An 18,171-nucleotide genomic window follows, 5' to 3' on the forward strand; every position below is an offset into this window, starting at 1 on the left:
TATCGTATACATATACTCTACTATATCTGAAAGAGAGATTTAAGGAATTTACGAATTAAAGGTGATATTTACATCTAATCAAGATATATATTCACGAATAGTAATAGCTCGCAATATGTTAAAATGCATATTCTCAAAATAGGGAAACCTATTTAAAATGAGATTATTCTCTCTCTCTCTCTCTCCCCTCCCCCTCTCTCTCTATCTGCTTATCTACACAGAAAAAAATAAGTGTCAAATCAAAACTTATACTTAAACTAACGCGTTCATTGTTTCGTATATACGCAACAATTTGTAACCTTCTTAAAATTTAATAATTTTAAATTTTAACAATATTATAATCTTATTTTAATATTGTAATTGTCACCTCAAGAATATATAATTATTTAATTCTACTTTAAGAGAATTATAATCTTTAATTTAAAAATGTTATTTTCTATTAAATATTGTTTCTTTTCTATTCAAGAAAATTAAATCTTAAATCATAACAATATATTTTTTTTGATTGAACTGTAAAATGATTTTATTCAAGTAAGCAATTACCCATACATCACAGAATATTGTAGCAATATTATTAATATTGTTGTAACATTGCAGCAACATTGCAATATTGCCGCAATATTACTGCAATGTTCTGTGCTGTATGGGTATTCATCAAGCAATTATATTTTTCTTTAATTAACGCAATATAATCTCATTTCAAGATTTCCATATTAAAACTAAATATATTTTTCAAAACAAGAATGTCCTTTTTTTCTATGTATCTATCTATCTATTCTATCTGTCTAATTATCTATCTATATTTTTATGCATATTATTGCATTTTTCTTTTTCTTTAATTCTCTTTCTTTTTCTTGTTCATATTTTTATTTATTGTGAGAATATAAAATCAAAATAACGGACACGAAATAGCGCGTGCGCTCTTATGTGCGTTTTTATTAATATATTAATTAATATTATTATTAATATTATTAATATTATTATATTAATATATTAATTGATATTCACACATAGAAACATGCAAAAAAAGGACGAGAGACATACCAGTCTGCGAAGGTGGCAGATTAGTGATATTTTAAAAAAAAAATTTACATCTCAAATTCAGATGCTTATGGCATTCCGAAAGGGTAATTTTCTACTATTTTTATTAGTTCTTATGCAAAATATTACTTATTATAAATATTATTTATAATTTCATTTATTTCTTTTGTAAAATTTTTAAACTAGATTCATCTTTAATAATCAGCGTGGATAAAAATGTATATGGCTTCGGATCAAATAAAAATGGAATATTGGGATTATCTAATTCAAATTACAGCGAACCAGAAAAAGTGGAAGCGTTGTCTGAAAAAAATTTAAAAACCTTGTATTGTAGTCCCGATGCAAAATGTATTTTTGCAATTACGCAAGAAGGAGAGGTATAATAAAATATTATAGTTATATACAGGGTGACCCATTTTAACTTAGGCAGCCAAATAACTCGAAAAATAAGCAAGATAGAGAAAAATGTTTTAGACAAAAGTTGTATGGTTTCGAGGGGGCCATAAGATGGTATCATTGGTTTGACCTTGAAGAGTCATTTGAAGGTCACGTGAAGGTCACTTCAATTTTTTTAAATGGAATACCCTATATATTTTTGTACATTCTTGTAGCTTATTTCGAGAGCTTTCCAAAACACTATAATTAAGTACCTTTCCGTTAAGTACTTTTTGAGTTATGATGCTTGAAATAATTTCTTAATTTTACATAAACCGTAAAATATCTTGTAAAATATTCATTTTTCGATTATCTTACCTTAATACTTTTATGTACAAAGTAATGAGAGGAATCAATTGGTGTAAAGAAAACACATAGTTGTTTTTAAGAAAAAATATGGAATTGTTAATTGCAAATTACATATTTTTTCTTCGAAACAACTATGTGTTTTCTTTACACCAATTGATTCCTCTCATTATTTTGTACATAAAACTATTAAGGTAAGGTAATCGAAAAATGAATATTTTACAAGATATTTTACGGTTTATGTAAAATTAAGAAATTATTTCAAGCCTCATAACTCAAAAAGTACTTAACGAAAATGTACTTAATTATAGTGTTTTGGAAAGCTCTCGAGATGAGCTACAAGAATATACAAAAATATATAGGATGTTCCATTTAAAAAAATTGAAGTGACCTTCACGTGACCTTCAAATGACTCTTCAAGGTCAAACCAATGATACCATCTTATGGCCCCCTCGAAACCATACAACTTTTGTCTAAAACATTTTTCTCTATCTTGCTTATTTTTCGAGTTATTTGGCTGCCTAAGTTAAAATGGGTCACCCTGTATAATTTCTTATGCTTTGCATATTTATCCATTATGAAGCAGTTTTATAGTTATAGTATAGCAGTTAATTCTATATATTTATATTTAGAAGAAGAGCATTTTTATATATTATTTTACTTTTTTCAATTTTACTGCATTCATATTTCACATGGACCTTATTCACCTTATTCATGATAAGAAAGTATAAAAAATTTTTCTTACATGACTAATTTATTTTTTACAACTAGTAATTTTTTTTTAATATAAGTAATATTTTTTATAGGTATATTGCTGGGGCACTAACGAGAGATGTAGATTGGGAAAACAATTGGGAACTACTCTAGGAACTACAAATACGTACACACCGTTTAAAATAGATGGTTTCGAGAAATTAATCATTATGCACATAGCAAGCAACAATTACAATTGTCTTGCTTTGACAGACAGTGCAATAGTAAGTAAAGCCTACGGCACACGGTACAATTTTTCGTACTGGATTTGATAAGATTTAGTAAAATATTAGAAATGCTGCATTCTGATTGGTGCATTTTTAGTATTTTACTAAATTTTATCAAATCCAGTACGAAAAATCGTACCGTGTGCCGTCGACTTAACACAGACCTTACAGATATGGACTGGCAATACGTATATCAGACTGTGTCCGGAGGAGGTTAGAGAGAGAAACATCTTTTTGGTACTTCTCTTTCTACAAGTGTCCATGCATACTTCTGGGGGCCTATTACGGTTTTTGAAACGAAGTGAAAATAACAAAAGTGAGAAAATTTACTAGAGTATCTACAATTTCATTTGTCGAAATCTAGTAAATCTGTTCACTTTTGTAATTTTCACCTCGCTTCAAGAACCGTAATAGGCCGCCCGGACACTTGTAGAAAGAGAAGTACTAAAAAGTATGTTTCTCTCTCTAACCTCCTCCGGACACTGCTTCTCTACAGAAACTATAGGCAATTGCCAGTCCATACTTATAGGCCCATATTCTGAATCCTTTTATCGATAAAAGTGCTCCTGAAAGCGGCCTGTAGCCAATCAAAAGGCTTATATGCCACTTTTAGAGGCACTTTTATCGATAAAAGAGGATTCAGAATATGGGCCATAAGGTCTATGGTAAGTAATGATCAAAATATAGAAATTATAATGGTAGTCCTTGTTTGTTAAATAATTGTTTATAATTTAGATATATATTTGGGGAGACGTTACGTTTAATAACAACTTACAAGATCAACCACGTCAAGTGACAGAATTGGAAATGAAGAAAATTGTTCAGATTGCTTGTGGTACGTCGTTTATCGTGACACTTAGCAATGACGGTAAATTGTATAGCTGGGGCCGAAATGAAAATGGCCAATTAGGGATAAACGCAGAAGGCGACATTTCCATGTCTCCATGTTTAATAACTTCATTGGAAAATGTCGAAATAGGTAATATTTGTTTTTAATATTGTTATGACGTTTGTAAAAATGTTAAGCGCAGTTCCATAAATGCCAACAATAATCGCTAACTAATGATATCTGAATGTTTTAGTTAAAATAGTTTGTGGATCGGAACATTCGTTGGCGCTCACTTCTAAGGGAAAAATCTACTCGTGGGGTAATAACTGTAAGGGACAGTTAGGACACGGTGAAAGATTTAAACTAGAAAGAGGACCTATTATGGTAATCTGTTTAATTTATTTAAGCATGGTAAAGGAAATGAAAATTAGAGAGTAAATTAAAGTATATATGTTGTTAGTTGGCTGTGTCTCTAATGGGAAATATATCTGACATTGCCGCTCAAGATAGTAAAAGTGTTGCCATCAATAAGATTGGATATGTCTATGTATGGGGTTATCATTGTTCCCAAACAATATGGGAACCCATTAAAACCTCATGTTCATCCATGTATGACTTATTCAGATATAAAATACCATACATCATTCATGATAATACAAAAGAAAATTCAATTATGTTGGAAATTCAGGAGGATGTATTAAAGTCTCCGGTATGTCTCGTTTTTTGTCTCACTTCTTTTTATTCTACATGCAACTTTTGTTTTCATAAGATATAAAACAAAATAAATTAAAATATTAAAGAGAGAAAGAAAAAAGAAAAAGATTAACTGTTTCAATGAATAAATATTTTAAAAATGTTACAGCATGCTTTCTTTCTGACTTTATTCGATAAATGCTTAAAGTAACATTTAACATTATATGCAATTATAAGAAATAAATTAAAAATTATTTTTGTCTTTTTCTGTCAATACAGGCCGATGTTATAGTACAAATTAAGGGGCAATTTATCTACGTTCACAAAGCTATTCTGAATCGTTGTGAATATTTTAGAAATCTGTTTCAAAATAATTGGAAAGAAGCTAAAGAAAAGTAAGAAAGCTAAATATACTTTTATTCAGGGGGTCGATTGTGTATTGTACACACAACTTGGGGAAAATTACAAAAGTGAGCAAATATACTAAAATAATTATAATTTCATTAATCAATATCTAGTAAATTTGCTCACTTTTATAATTTTCACTTAATAATGTGATACACAATTGACCCCCAGAGTTATATGTAAATATATATGCAATAAGAAATTTAAAAAACTTTCTTTATGTTTCATAATAGTACCATTAAATGTGATGACAGCTTCCCTTACAATGTGTATAAAACTTTCTTCAAATATTTATACACTAATGCGATTGATAATTTACCTTTGGAGGAGACATTCGGTGAGTTTAAATAGTGCTAAAATGAATTGTTATTATAATTCGCGATTAATACAATGGTTTGTTACAGAACTTTTTAGATTGTGTGATAAATATGATGAGGAAAAAACTGCGAATAAGTGCATTGAAATGATAAAGAAAATTATCAATGTGTCAAATGTAGCTCTTTGTTATAAGAAAGCATCGACCTATGATGTAAAGGTGAGTATTATAATTTTAATATCGTTTTTATAATTTTTATAATTCGTTAATTGTAATTTATATGGATGCATATTTGTGCATGTAATTGTAGGATCTGATGGAATTTTGTATCCAGTTTTCATTTAATCGGATGACTGATGTAGTAAAATCGAAAGCTTTCGCCAAATTAAATAAAGAACTGCTACTTGATTTTATAAGGAAAACAAGCGACGCTGGTGCTTATATACATGCATAAATTGTTTATTACAATTATAAATTACAGCAAAGAAATGAAATGGGTTTTTTTTTTAATTATGGGAGAATATTAGAGACTGCTTTATCAATAAAATAATTTTAATCTTAAGTTCGTAAAAAGAAGCAGCTTTATCTTGTAGCTTGAGTGTTTAAATTGTAAAATCTATCACAATTTCTGCCTAGGGTGATAATTAAGTCAGAAAGCAGTGTTTTATGTTGAAGAATTTTAGATAACAAAAATGTACAAAGGACGAAGTTCGCAAGTTCTGATTCAATTACGATGCAAAAATTATATACATGCAATGCTAAGCAATACGCGAACGCCACATAGATATATAACATAAAAGCAGTGGGTACATATACAGAATCAGTCTAATAAATAGTTCATCACATCTTTTTTTCAAAAATCGTTAGACATAGAAAAAAAAGATCAAAATTGAAAAAGGTAGAAATACATACTCTAGTGACCATGAGGAATATTGAATGTGCTTTTCCATATTATCATATTACCAACTATAATATCCTTCTTTTGAATTAGAAGCATTACTTTTGAGTTATTCCATAGATAATATTCAATGTCCTTAATAACTTTTGTAACAGAACATTTTTTCCGAAAAGTCGATTCGTTGTCGAGATATATACAAAATTAAAAAACAGAATAAAACTTTGAATTTGGGTGTTTAGAAACATTGAGCTTACTTTGCAATTATTTGAAAATTAGTACAATTTTTATAAAATGACTAACGAAACGTTTTGTTTGCATTCACTGTAAGTCTGTAAGTTATCATCAAAATTATATATATACTCATTAAAATATATTTTTTTAAATTAAGTGTTGTGTGTTAATTGTATAATTACAACACAAATATGAATATCAGAACGCGCTAGTTTTTAAATAACTATAAGGAATTCAATTTCCAAACAAATAGATAGATAAAAATAGTCCTGCGTTACTCTTGCGAGATTATTCAGATTCAAATTTTCTGACTTTCAATTTTGTAACTAGCTTAATAACGATTCGCTTTTTGGAAAAAATTCTGATACACACGAAAGCTAGCTCAAATTAAGCTCACTGAGTATTATAAATGAAGTGATTCGGGGATATATTTTTCTTATTTAAAAGAGAAAAATATTATCGTTGGATATATGGAAATCAAGGACACTCAAGATTCCTCAGGGTCATCATAGTCTGTGCTTATATGTTTTACAATTTTTTAGATGTCTTACGCATTTTTTATTTTCGAGAAAATTGTGGTGAATAGTTTTATCAAACTTATCTTGTATATAATAATGCGATGTAGATCCACACAAATAGATAAAGGAATCTGTGTGCTTCGTGTGTTTGCCACGGTTTTGAATGAATAAGTATTATAAATTGTTACAGCATATTTTCGAGACTTTACTCCATAAATGCTTACATTAATATTTAATATTATATATAATTATAAGAAACAAATTAAAAATTATTTTTGTCTTTTTTGTCGATGCAAACCAATGTTGTAATAAAAACCAAGGGGCAACTTATCCATGTCCACAAAGATACTCTGACGATTCGTTGTGAACATTTTAAAGGCACGTTCCGAAAACTTTGTGCAGAAGCTGATAAATAGTAAGAAAGTTAAATATATTTGTATTCAGAATTTTTCAAATTTCTTATTACATATACAGGGCGATCCTGAAAAACGTTATGTCTGTAAAATGACGTATTCCTGACACCATTCTAAGACAATTTTTCCTTTACCAAAATTTGATTTGAAGCGTAGTTTTTGAATTATTAAAGGAAGTAGTTAACGTATGACGGGTCGAATACAAGAGGCAGGCAAGGGTGGCGCGATTCACCGTCAGACGCGGGTGCTTACGCGGGGCGCCTGCTGCGATCAGCTGGTCGCTATACACATACAGACACACATGCGAACACATACATTCTCTCTCTGTCTGTCTGTCTGTCTCTTTCTCTCTCTCATTCGCTCACTCACCTGTAATTTTTTTTTTTTTTTTACGAGAGAGGGGAAAATGCATTTTATGCATACCCACCGGTCGATCCAGTGAGTTATGTGGGACTCGAGTACCAAGTCGAATTACCAACTCGGTACTCCCTACCCACTAAAAACCCCTCTCTTTTCACGAATTTCCTTTGACACACTGTCCCTCTGCCTTCCCAAGATCTGTTTTCACATAACGTCAAAAAATAGTTATCATTACCTTGTTCGATGACTTTTGATGTATTACTGTAATTGCTTGAAGGAGAAATGAATTTTCCGATAGATCGTACGTTCTCAAATTTAACGTAGATATCACGTTGCAAAAGACAAGAAATCCACACTAAATTATTAACTGAAAGTTTTTCTTCTTTCATGAACTGTATTCTTTTATAAACTTTAACGTAATCACATTTATTTACTCACTCGATGAGACGAGAAATTTACTAATGACTCTATCACTAATCACTATTAATCACTGTCGAATAATAACTGTTGGCGATTAAAAATCACTCGATGAAAGAAACACGCGCGGACACGTTACTACACGACGCGACAATGCGACGGTAATTATTCGGCGACTGCAGTTTTTTGTCATGGTAGGTTGCGGTAGGTTAAGGTACTACTGGCGCTATCGAACGCGATCATGTGTTCGATTGAAGAATGCGGTAAACATAATCCCTAAAAAAATTACCCTTTTAAAAAAAAGGTAAAAAAAGGTGCTAAGTCCGCGTAAAAAACAGTATATGTATTTGCAAAATAGTGTATTATTAACTGTAAAAAACTATTGTAAAAAACCTGTCTCCAAAATAGTGTTATTTTAAAACTGTAAAAAACTACTGTAAAAAACCTATCTTCAAAATAGGATTATTTTAATCTACAAAATAGTTATTTTAATCTGCACAAAATAGTGTTATTTTAAACCGTAAAAAATTGTTCTACAAATTATTTTAATTTTGTGTAAAATTGTATATCCTACAAAAATAATGATATCAAAAAAATTGCGCTAAGTGAACCCTGGCGAAAATAAGAAACTTTATAAAGCGTTAACAACCGTTGAGTGAGGGTTTTCTGAGAGTTTATATGCTTTTCAAACTTTGTAAGAGCACTTACATAACGCTGTTGAGTTTTGAATGCTTATCAAACGCTGCAGTGTTGCAATTTTTGTTCTACAAACTCTTTATATAATGTTACATGAAAGTTTTGCAATGCTGAGGTAACATTTTTCAGAGTACGTTCAGTAAACGTTGATACATCTTCGTGTACAGAGTTAACTCAGACTTTTCAAACGTTTACGTTTACGCTATAACGTACAAACGTCTTTTAAACGCTGCAGTGTTGCAATTTTTGTTCTACAAACTCTTTACTAATCGTTTTTAAACTCTCGACGAACTTCCACAAACGTTCATGTAAACGCCAAACAAACGTCTCATTTTTGCCAGGGAAAATAAAAACTTATAAAAATATTTTAACCAAAAAAAGTTATACAAAATAGTTGTTTTAATTTTCTACATTATATCCTAGAAAAATGATGATATCCAAAAATTACGCTAATTGAAAATAAAAACTTAAAATATTTTAACTAAAAAAAATTGTTAATTTCATTAGCACATTATTCAACGTAGCAGCGCTAAGTTTTTTAACTAAAATTTTTTTATATGTATTAATTTTTAATTTTTATATAAATTTTTTTTTTATTAATTTCTAATTTTTAATTTTTTAAATAATTTTTAATTTTGTATTTTGTATTATCATTTCCTTTTTTTTTTTAAATTAAACTTTTCAGGATATATGCATATGATTATTGCAATGTATATGATTGTTCATATTTTCAACGATTTTTTATAATAGATATATTACAATTCATTTAATATCATTTTTCTTCTAATATTGGAAATAAAAAAGAAATGTATATTTTATAGTGAAAATTTTTATTCAGTTGGCACAACTTTTTAATATTATTTGTAGGAAATTAAAACAATTATTTTGTACAATTTTTTTTAGTTAAAATATTTTAAGTTTTTATTTTCAATTAGCGTAATTTTTGGATATCATCATTTTTCTAGGATATAATGTAGAAAATTAAAACAACTATTTTGTATAACTTTTTTTGGTTAAAATATTTTTATAAGTTTTTATTTTCACTGAGCGCAATTTTTTTGATAATAAATATACGTAAATTTGCAAGAAGAAACGCGAAAAATAAATGTTACTATTATTGCATGCGCGCTGAACAGAAAACTTGACGTCACCTTGTGGCGCGAATTCTCTCGTCCAGTTGATCCACCGTAGGTTTCAAGAGACTCATAAGACCTTCTGTTAATGCATCCCGCGTCGGATTTTCGCAAAAGTCATCTATCTTGTCGTCGATAGATGTAGTGTCACTCGCTGTGTCCACGTCCATGTTATAGCTGTAGTGAAGTAGACACAACCGTGTCTCTTGATATATATATATATATATATATATATATATATATATATATATATATATATATACAGGGTGACCCATTTTAACTTAGGCAGCCAAATAACTCGAAAAATAAGCAAGATAGAGAAAAATGTTTTAGACAAAAGTTGTATGGTTTCGAGGGGGCCATAAGATGGTATCATTGGTTTGACCTTGAAGAGTCATTTGAAGGTCACGTGAAGGTCACTTCAATTTTTTTAAATGGAACATCCTATATATTTTTGTACATTCTTGTAGCTCATCTCGAGAGCTTTCCAAAACACTATAATTAAGTACATTTTCGTTAAGTACTTTTTGAGTTATGAGGCTTGAAATAATTTCTTAATTTTACATAAACCGTAAAATATCTTGTAAAATATTCATTTTTCGATTACCTTACCTTAATAGTTTTATGTACAAAATAATGAGAGGAATCAATTGGTGTAAAGAAAACACATAGTTGTTTCGAAGAAAAAATATGTAATTTGCAATTAACAATTCCATATTTTTTCTTAAAAACAACTATGTGTTTTCTTTACACCAATTGATTCCTCTCATTATTTTGTACATAAAAGTATTAAGGTAAGATAATCGAAAAATGAATATTTTACAAGATATTTTACGGTTTATGTAAAATTAAGAAGTTATTTCAAGCATCATAACTCAAAAAGTACTTAACGGAAAGGTACTTAATTATAGTGTTTTGGAAAGCTCTCGAAATAAGCTACAAGAATGTACAAAAATATATAGGGTATTCCATTTAAAAAAATTGAAGTGACCTTCACGTGACCTTCAAATGACTCTTCAAGGTCAAACCAATGATACCATCTTATGGCCCCCTCGAAACCATACAACTTTTGTCTAAAACATTTTTCTCTATCTTGCTTATTTTTCGAGTTATTTGGCTGCCTAAGTTAAAATGGGTCACCCTGTATATAAAAGATGCGGTCGAGAAGACGCTCTGGATGCTCTGAAGCGTTTGATTGACCAATCAGGGCTGCGTTCCACTTAATGATCGCGGCACTCGTAAACATGATGTGTCTTTGTTTAACTTTTAGTGAACAACAAGGATAAGATGATTCTGCGAGCGTTGCGATCGTTAAGTGGAACACAGCCCAGGTAAAAGGAGGAAAGATGTCTTTTAAGGCTGCGTTCGGAAATATCACCCGAGTGTACCCGGGTATAATTTTATCCTTGTTTAACAAACAAGGATAAAATGATACCCGGGGGCACTCGGGTGATGTTTCCGAACGCAGCCTAAGATGTCTTTTTAGATGTCTACAGATATCTTTTAGAAATTCTACAAAGACATCTTTAACAAAATCTTTTTAGACATCTTTTAAATGACTTTTAGATATCTTTTAGAAATATCTTAAAAATTTCTTTAATGAGATATCTTTTAGATTTCTACAAGACCTTGATGTTATTTGGATTATAGTTTTTTGGATAATTGTTGAATAATTTGTATATAAAATATAATCAATTCTTTCCAATTCTTTCGCTTTTAATTTAAAATTAATTCATTAATCAATAAATTATTAATTAATAATTAATTTACTAATTTTAAAATAGAAGCGAGAGAAAAAAATTAATTAATTTATTAATATTAAATCATATATATTATCGTATTTTACATTTAAAAGAAGATAAGTCTTATTATATATAAAATAAATCATGTTTTTGCTATTATTTTATGACTACAAACTATGCTGTATTTCTGCTGTGTTTTTGCTGTTACTTTTGAAATGGCAGTGCATGCTCCATTTCTGCCGCGTTTCTGCCGTTACGCCGTGTTTACAGATTAGCTCGATTTCTGACGATATTCTATCAATATAGCATGATTTCATGTTATGCTCAGTTTTAGTTTAATTTCTGTCGACATATTGTGCTAACACATAATGCTTAAAATCTACTGTTCTTATGTCAAGAATTTCTGTTTAAATTTTGTAAGATATTTTGTAGCATATTATGACGCAGAAACTGCTTGTTTCCTGCTACATTTCTGTCGATATTAATTGAGCCGGCAGATCATGTTTGACTGCTGCCGGAATTCTATCAGCATAATATGTAACGCACAATTTGCAATATATGATCTTACAGACTTGGCTATCTGGGATCCTATATATACTTATTATCTTCTATATGTAGAATTTAATAAAAAGAAATGCCTATTTAAGTAAAAAAAATCGAAGATAATTTAACAAATAATAATTTAAAAGAAAGATTTTTAAATTTCATAATATAAATATTGTTATTAATAATAGTGTTAATTTCAAGTAATTTTTACCTTCAACAACTTCATATAATGTTAACTTTTCAAAACATTTTTTGGACGGATTACCACCACCTTTCAAATTGAACTCTGATGCTAATGTGTTTGAAATAAGCTTCTTTAACACTTTATATGTGGCTTCTTTAATATTATCCTTAGAGCCAATAATTTGACTCATATAACAAATCTATAAACAGAATATTAATAATTAAACAAATAAAAAACATTTAGAACGTAGAACAATAAAAAACAAAATTAAATATAGCTTACAGTTCCAGTTATGTTATCATTTTCTGATAAAAATGTTTCAAATTTGTTTAACTCTTCATTAGTTGTTATTGGAAGCGAAGGAAGATCTGTTAGTCTTACTATTCTTTTTTCATTTGGAAGAAGAAAGCGATTTAATCTACTTAAATTCATAATAACTATGTCTAGTTTACTACTAATTTCTTGGGTTTGAATGTATGTCTTCTTAGGTCCATATTCTGAATCCTCTTTTATCGATAAAAGTGCCTCTAAAAGTGGCTTATAGCCAATCAGAAGGCTTATAAGCCACTTTTAGAGGCACTTTTATCGATAAAAGAGGATTCAGAATATGGACCTTAGGAAAATCTCTGATTTCAGATAAAATCTGGGACAGATTACCTGGAAAAAAATGTGACATAAATGACTATATATTACAACTTAATATTAAATAAAATAATTAGAAGAAAGTAAAGAATTATTAAATGTTAATTGTACCTGATTGACGAACTGAGCGAGGTGTAGATTGTGTAGATGATTCTTTTATTTGGGAGAAAGCATTGCTAGACTGACTGAACTCACAATCAGATTGAGAATGTGAAACATTTGACACGGATGGTGATTTTTCTATAAATTCAGTATCAGAAGTAGTAATATTTTCTTTTAACATATTTGCTGTTGTTAGTGGTCTCGTACATTTTTTGGGATGCAAAATATCATCGTCCTCTGATGACACAACTGAGGAACTCTCATTTTTTTTTCAATTTCTTAACATTTTGCACTTTCTTTGAAATACTGTGCTGTAAAATGCTATGAACATTTTCTTGTACATCACATCCTGTCGACGAAGACATTTCAAACTTCGAGCTTACGTCAGTTGACTTATGTTTCTGAGACATATCATGTTGAGGTGATGTAGAAGATAATGTTAATTGTTTTGTTATATCACACGTTTGCCGTCTTTTTCTTGCAGCTCTTATAATTTCTGATCTATTATCTTCAACGGGAGTTATTTTCTTTGCTTCATTTATTTTTGCAAGCAAAAGCTCTTTTCTAGATTTTTTGTTTTCAAGAGACGTCGACATTATAGTTTTTGTAGATTGACTTTTTTCAAATATCTTTGTTTTTATATTTTCGCCATGCGTAATATTTCTTTGAGACTCAGTTTTATTATTTTGAGGTTTATAAGAGACAAGTGGTGGAGCAGCAACATTTGTTTTATTTGAAAATTGCGAAATCTCAGGATCATCTGGATTAGAATCTGATGAATCAAAACTCGGAATTTTCCTAGTTTTCTTCGTAATTTGTTTTTCAGGAGAATCGAATGAAAAACGTCGTCGCTCAATTTTTTTTCGTTTGCCACGACCAACTTCAACATCCGTTTCATAAGCAGAAGACATAATGAAACCATTGAGTCCATTGCGTGCAGCCAAAAGCGTATCTGATTATAAGAGAATAATTTAACTTCAAAATAAAATTGAGAAAAAATATACAAATATACATGCACAAAAAACAACATACTGTAAAATTTTAAAACAATAACATTATATGTTGGCCATGAAGGAGATGCATCCATTTCTTTTTTTAATGCGCTGCTTTGCGCAGATCGAGGAGGCCAAGAAATATTTATTTTCATATTATCTAGTTCTTTTAGCCATTTTGTAAGACCGACTTCGAAAACAGCATCATCTTCATCGTTACAAGTATCATCCTCATTTATAAACTTTACAACGACAAACTGAAAAAAATTATTTTAAATTGAATTAATCTATATGAACTTTACACAAGAGAGAATAAATAATAAAATTTAATAAGAAATATAATTAATAATAACGGATCTAAATAAATAATAAAAGAGAATAAAATTGTATATTTGATAAAAATACTTAAAAATAAAAATAAAAATTCTGGCATTTTATTTGCAGAAAGGCATTGTGTGAAGCAAAGGTATACAAACATATTCATCTTTTAAAGGGATAAGCCAGCATTTAGCAACAATATTTTGTAAACGAAATATTAATTTATCATTGTTCAATTCAGATACTTTAATAATGCCAAGTTTTGAAGAATTCAGAGGATATGTATAAAAATCTCCAACATTTATAAAAGTATTACCAATAAAAATTACATTATCATCCTCTGTAAGAATAATATTTTTTAAGACTACAATTTGACCTAAATTTGTTTTTAAAATATGAATCTTTATCATTCACTTGAAGAATTACACCATTTACTGAAACTTTTTTAAATTGACTGCCATTAATTAATTCATTTACATCTCTATGTTTCTTTGATCAAACAATCTCGTTAATTTCAGAATCCATGAATACAATTTTTTCATTTCCTCGTTCTATTTCACGCTTAGCTACCTGCTGAAGAGGTTTAAAACCAGATTTAAGATGATTTTTTATTGTTTTCAACTTATTTTCATAACAAAAGGCACTAAATGATTCTAAAGGGCCATAATCATTACACTCTTGCGCTAAATGACAAAGAGAATGCACATTATAAACTACAAACTTTTTTCATAAAATTGTAACAGAATGTTTAATAAAAGTTCTGAGCAAAATATTTGCATAGTCATTCATAATTTTATGCAGGACAGGATTTGCAAGAATAAAAATCGCGCAATGTAATAATAAGAAGTGCTTATAAACATTAATATCAGGATGCTGAGCAAACACCACAATGCCATCGTATAAGCATAAACGACGGAATTCCGTTGCCTTATAAAATGCTAAGTCACTTAGAGATCTTGGTTTTCGGGCAAAATCTTGAGGGCAAGAGGGAGCTATTTGGATAAGCATATTAGACATTCTTTCCACAATAGTCCAGTGCAACTTCCATGGGCCTATCCATCGCATCCATACTTCTAACAATCTCTTAAATACACCCTCGTATACTAAATGCATGGACTCTAAACGAAACTGAGAAATCATTTGAGTATTCAATCTAAGAAGAGGTGACACTCCTTTGTGATGGTGAGACTGTGTTTGATTCTTAAAAGATTCATTAGTTCTCAAAGGAGCATCAAGATCAACATATGTCTGCCTGTTATCCGATCGTTCTCCCCACACTGTACATTTCTCGCAAGAAGCATATGCATTATGACCTATACAACATTTTATAAGCTCTCGAGCTGGAGCATCAAGAATGTAATGTCTAATAAAAAAATCATAAGTTCTTTGATTTCGTACATAACCGATATTGTCGATTAGATTTTTAGCCTCATTAACAAAATCTTGCAAGAATTCTTCAATGTCACTAGGATCACGTCACGTTCCAAAGTAAATGGCAATAACAAATGGTTCATTTTTAGTCCCTACCAGATGTCCTAAAATTGGCCAAAACTTTTTTTTAGAACTTCGAAAAAGAGGAAGTCCATCAGTATTGATATCTATTTCAATCTTTTCTTTTCTCTGCAAGTATTCTTCTAAAATAAATCCATCTAAATTATCTTTTATTCCTTTATACCAAAACTGCCCTCCATTCCGAAAGTTTATAATATTTATATTATCAGATGTTCCAAGCAAGGTTTTATAACTTTTAGGCAGATTAGGAAACACTGGACGAAGCCATGCAAGAAGTTCATCAATTTTACTCATAGAAAGAATTCCACCTGATAATGCCCATTCATATAAACTTAATGTGATATATCTTTCTTTTTGTTCATCGTTATCAAAAACTGCATCAATATTTTCATTTTCACTATCATCATCAGTATTTGTTTCTGAACTCATGATATTTGCATCCTTATTAGAAATTGTGTCTTCTTCATGATCACTAATCTCAAGTTCAGTTTCAGAATTCAAATTATTTTGATTCAAATTATTTAATTCACTTGACACATTATTTTCTTCCTCTGCAAATATTTCAACTTGATCTGACATTTCACAAATATCTGTAAAAAAGCTATCATTGCTACTACTACTACTGCTGCTATTAGAATTATTGAATCTTAATTTTTTTTTTTTTTTTAGTAATGTACAGACTCTATTGAGGGCATAATCTTGTTGTTCTTCAAGCCTCAAACGTTTCATAGCCCTCCTCTCAATCCTCTTTTTCCAATTACGATTACATTGCAAAAACTTCTACAACAAATTACAAATAAATGATATTTAAAGGAATTTAGAAATTTAAAAACCTCCTTCATGTAAAATAAGGACATCAATAAAATTTAAATATAAAAAAACTTTTTAAATTATTTTAAAGATTAATAAAAAAAGCTTGTCATTTATTGTTAGCTGAAGATAATCCGTGAATAAGTGTACAAGAGATAAATTAAAACTTTATTATATCTTTTTACATAGAAAATAAGAATATGACTTCTGCGATATACTTCATATTATGTACCTTATAAATATTATGCCAGATCAATGATTGATGACACTCAAAATCCTTATGGAGAAATAATATAAAATAGTAAGTACTTATGACTTTAATATAGCTAAACTTGCTTCTAAAATCAGAAAAATAATCAAATAAATAAATATTTATCATAGTTTATCTGAGAAACATAGACTAGACTGCATGATAATTTATAATAATATTTGTTAATAAATGTATTAACAATATATGTAATATTGTTAGTACATATAGAAGTAGTATATAGAATATAGAAACAATATATGTCATCTGTAACATTGAAAACAATAGAATATGAACATATATAATTAGAATAATTAATTAATCTTTATTCTTTTTATTAAAGTATCTGAATTTCGTATGAAACAAACAACAGAAATCTTAATCACTTGAGCATAGCATTCTTATTACATAAAAAAATAATACTAATCAGATATAAGAAATGGATATAAACACACACACACACACACACACACACACACACACACACAAAATGTACAATGTATTATATGTAAAAATAATTATATATGTACCTTGTTATTCTCATCGATGTCCATTATGTACTGTTAATTTGAACTTCTTTTTTTATTTTGTAAGATGCTTTCATCAATAAGAGTTGATTTTTATTTCAGCAAATGTTAATCTCTACATACAATAGCAAAATATTATAAAATAAAAATAAATATTGCCAGTTAAATTTAGTAATAGCAAAAATATTTGTTCGCTATACACTATTTACAAAGTAAATAGCCAATTTTACATTTTAAAGCATTAATTTTTCTGTATACGGAAATTTTCCAATTGTACTAATAAACAATTTAACACTTTTAAAATATTTATTTTCTATCTTATATTAATAAATATTCCATTCTCAAAATTTAATAGCTTTATCACTTTTAGGTTAGGTTGAGAGATAAATAAATATGATACAAGATTACATTACTATGTGTATTTTTCACTACTGAATAAAATTGTTTTATAATTTAACTATCAAAAAGAATATATATTAATGATCTATTCAATTTAACTTATTGTAATATATGGTGTGTGTCCACGTGTGGCAAAGCCGGCATAGGCACTACGTAGCGGACAAATATTTTTGCTATTACTAAATTAACTATTTGTAACCGAATATTATATTTATTAAAATAGAAATTTATTTATCCAATCTTACCTGTCGAGACTGCGACACTTGCAAAACTCGGTTAGCAAAAAGAAATATCGCACACACAATAACTGCACATAACATATGTTTGCACACATCGATCTGTGCTTTCTGTTGTTTCACCGCGGTTATGATTACCGCGCGTAGTTAGAACGCATTCGCAAAAAAATTGCAAAACCTTATAGAAATAGTTCTATATATATATATATATATATATATATATATATATATATATATATATAC

The 18,171-nt window shown here is 29.0% G+C and overlaps 2 protein-coding genes across 7 annotated transcripts; one reads left to right on the plus strand and one right to left on the minus strand.

Annotated features, from left to right (window-relative positions):
• The first annotated feature begins 1,003 nt into the window (after positions 1-1,003).
• LOC145970501 (RCC1 and BTB domain-containing protein 1-like) lies at positions 1,004-7,098 on the plus strand. The gene is made up of 10 exons (XM_083097327.1): positions 1,004-1,127; positions 1,228-1,418; positions 2,589-2,759; positions 3,498-3,741; positions 3,845-3,975; positions 4,052-4,300; positions 4,564-4,679; positions 4,923-5,026; positions 5,094-5,224; positions 5,316-7,098. Exons 1-10 carry the CDS (start codon positions 1,019-1,021, stop codon positions 5,457-5,459), a joined length of 1,590 nt encoding a protein of 529 aa, XP_082953453.1. The 5' UTR covers positions 1,004-1,018; the 3' UTR covers positions 5,460-7,098.
• A 2,466-nt stretch (positions 7,099-9,564) lies between these two features.
• LOC145970505 (uncharacterized) lies at positions 9,565-18,076 on the minus strand. 6 transcript variants are annotated; one of them, XM_083097340.1, is made up of 7 exons: positions 17,938-18,076; positions 17,297-17,408; positions 13,920-14,136; positions 12,897-13,839; positions 12,426-12,523; positions 12,171-12,342; positions 9,565-9,848 (listed from the first exon to the last, which is right to left on the minus strand). In XM_083097340.1, exons 4-7 carry the CDS (start codon positions 13,066-13,068, stop codon positions 9,793-9,795), a joined length of 498 nt encoding a protein of 165 aa, XP_082953466.1. In that variant the 5' UTR covers positions 13,069-13,839; positions 13,920-14,136; positions 17,297-17,408; positions 17,938-18,076; the 3' UTR covers positions 9,565-9,792. The 6 variants fall into 6 exon arrangements, with proteins under 6 accessions (XP_082953466.1, XP_082953464.1, XP_082953463.1 ...); XM_083097338.1 differs by having other exon boundaries at positions 9,567-9,848; positions 12,426-12,528; XM_083097337.1 differs by lacking the exon at positions 9,565-9,848 and adding an exon at positions 11,476-12,051.
• Positions 18,077-18,171: the final 95 nt, after the last annotated feature.

The sequence above is a fragment of the Camponotus vicinus genome, unplaced genomic scaffold, assembly GCF_025532165.1.
Source record: "Camponotus vicinus isolate PSW18456_S1 unplaced genomic scaffold, iyCamVici1.0 SCAF_4, whole genome shotgun sequence".
Classification (NCBI taxonomy): domain Eukaryota; kingdom Metazoa; phylum Arthropoda; class Insecta; order Hymenoptera; family Formicidae; genus Camponotus; species Camponotus vicinus.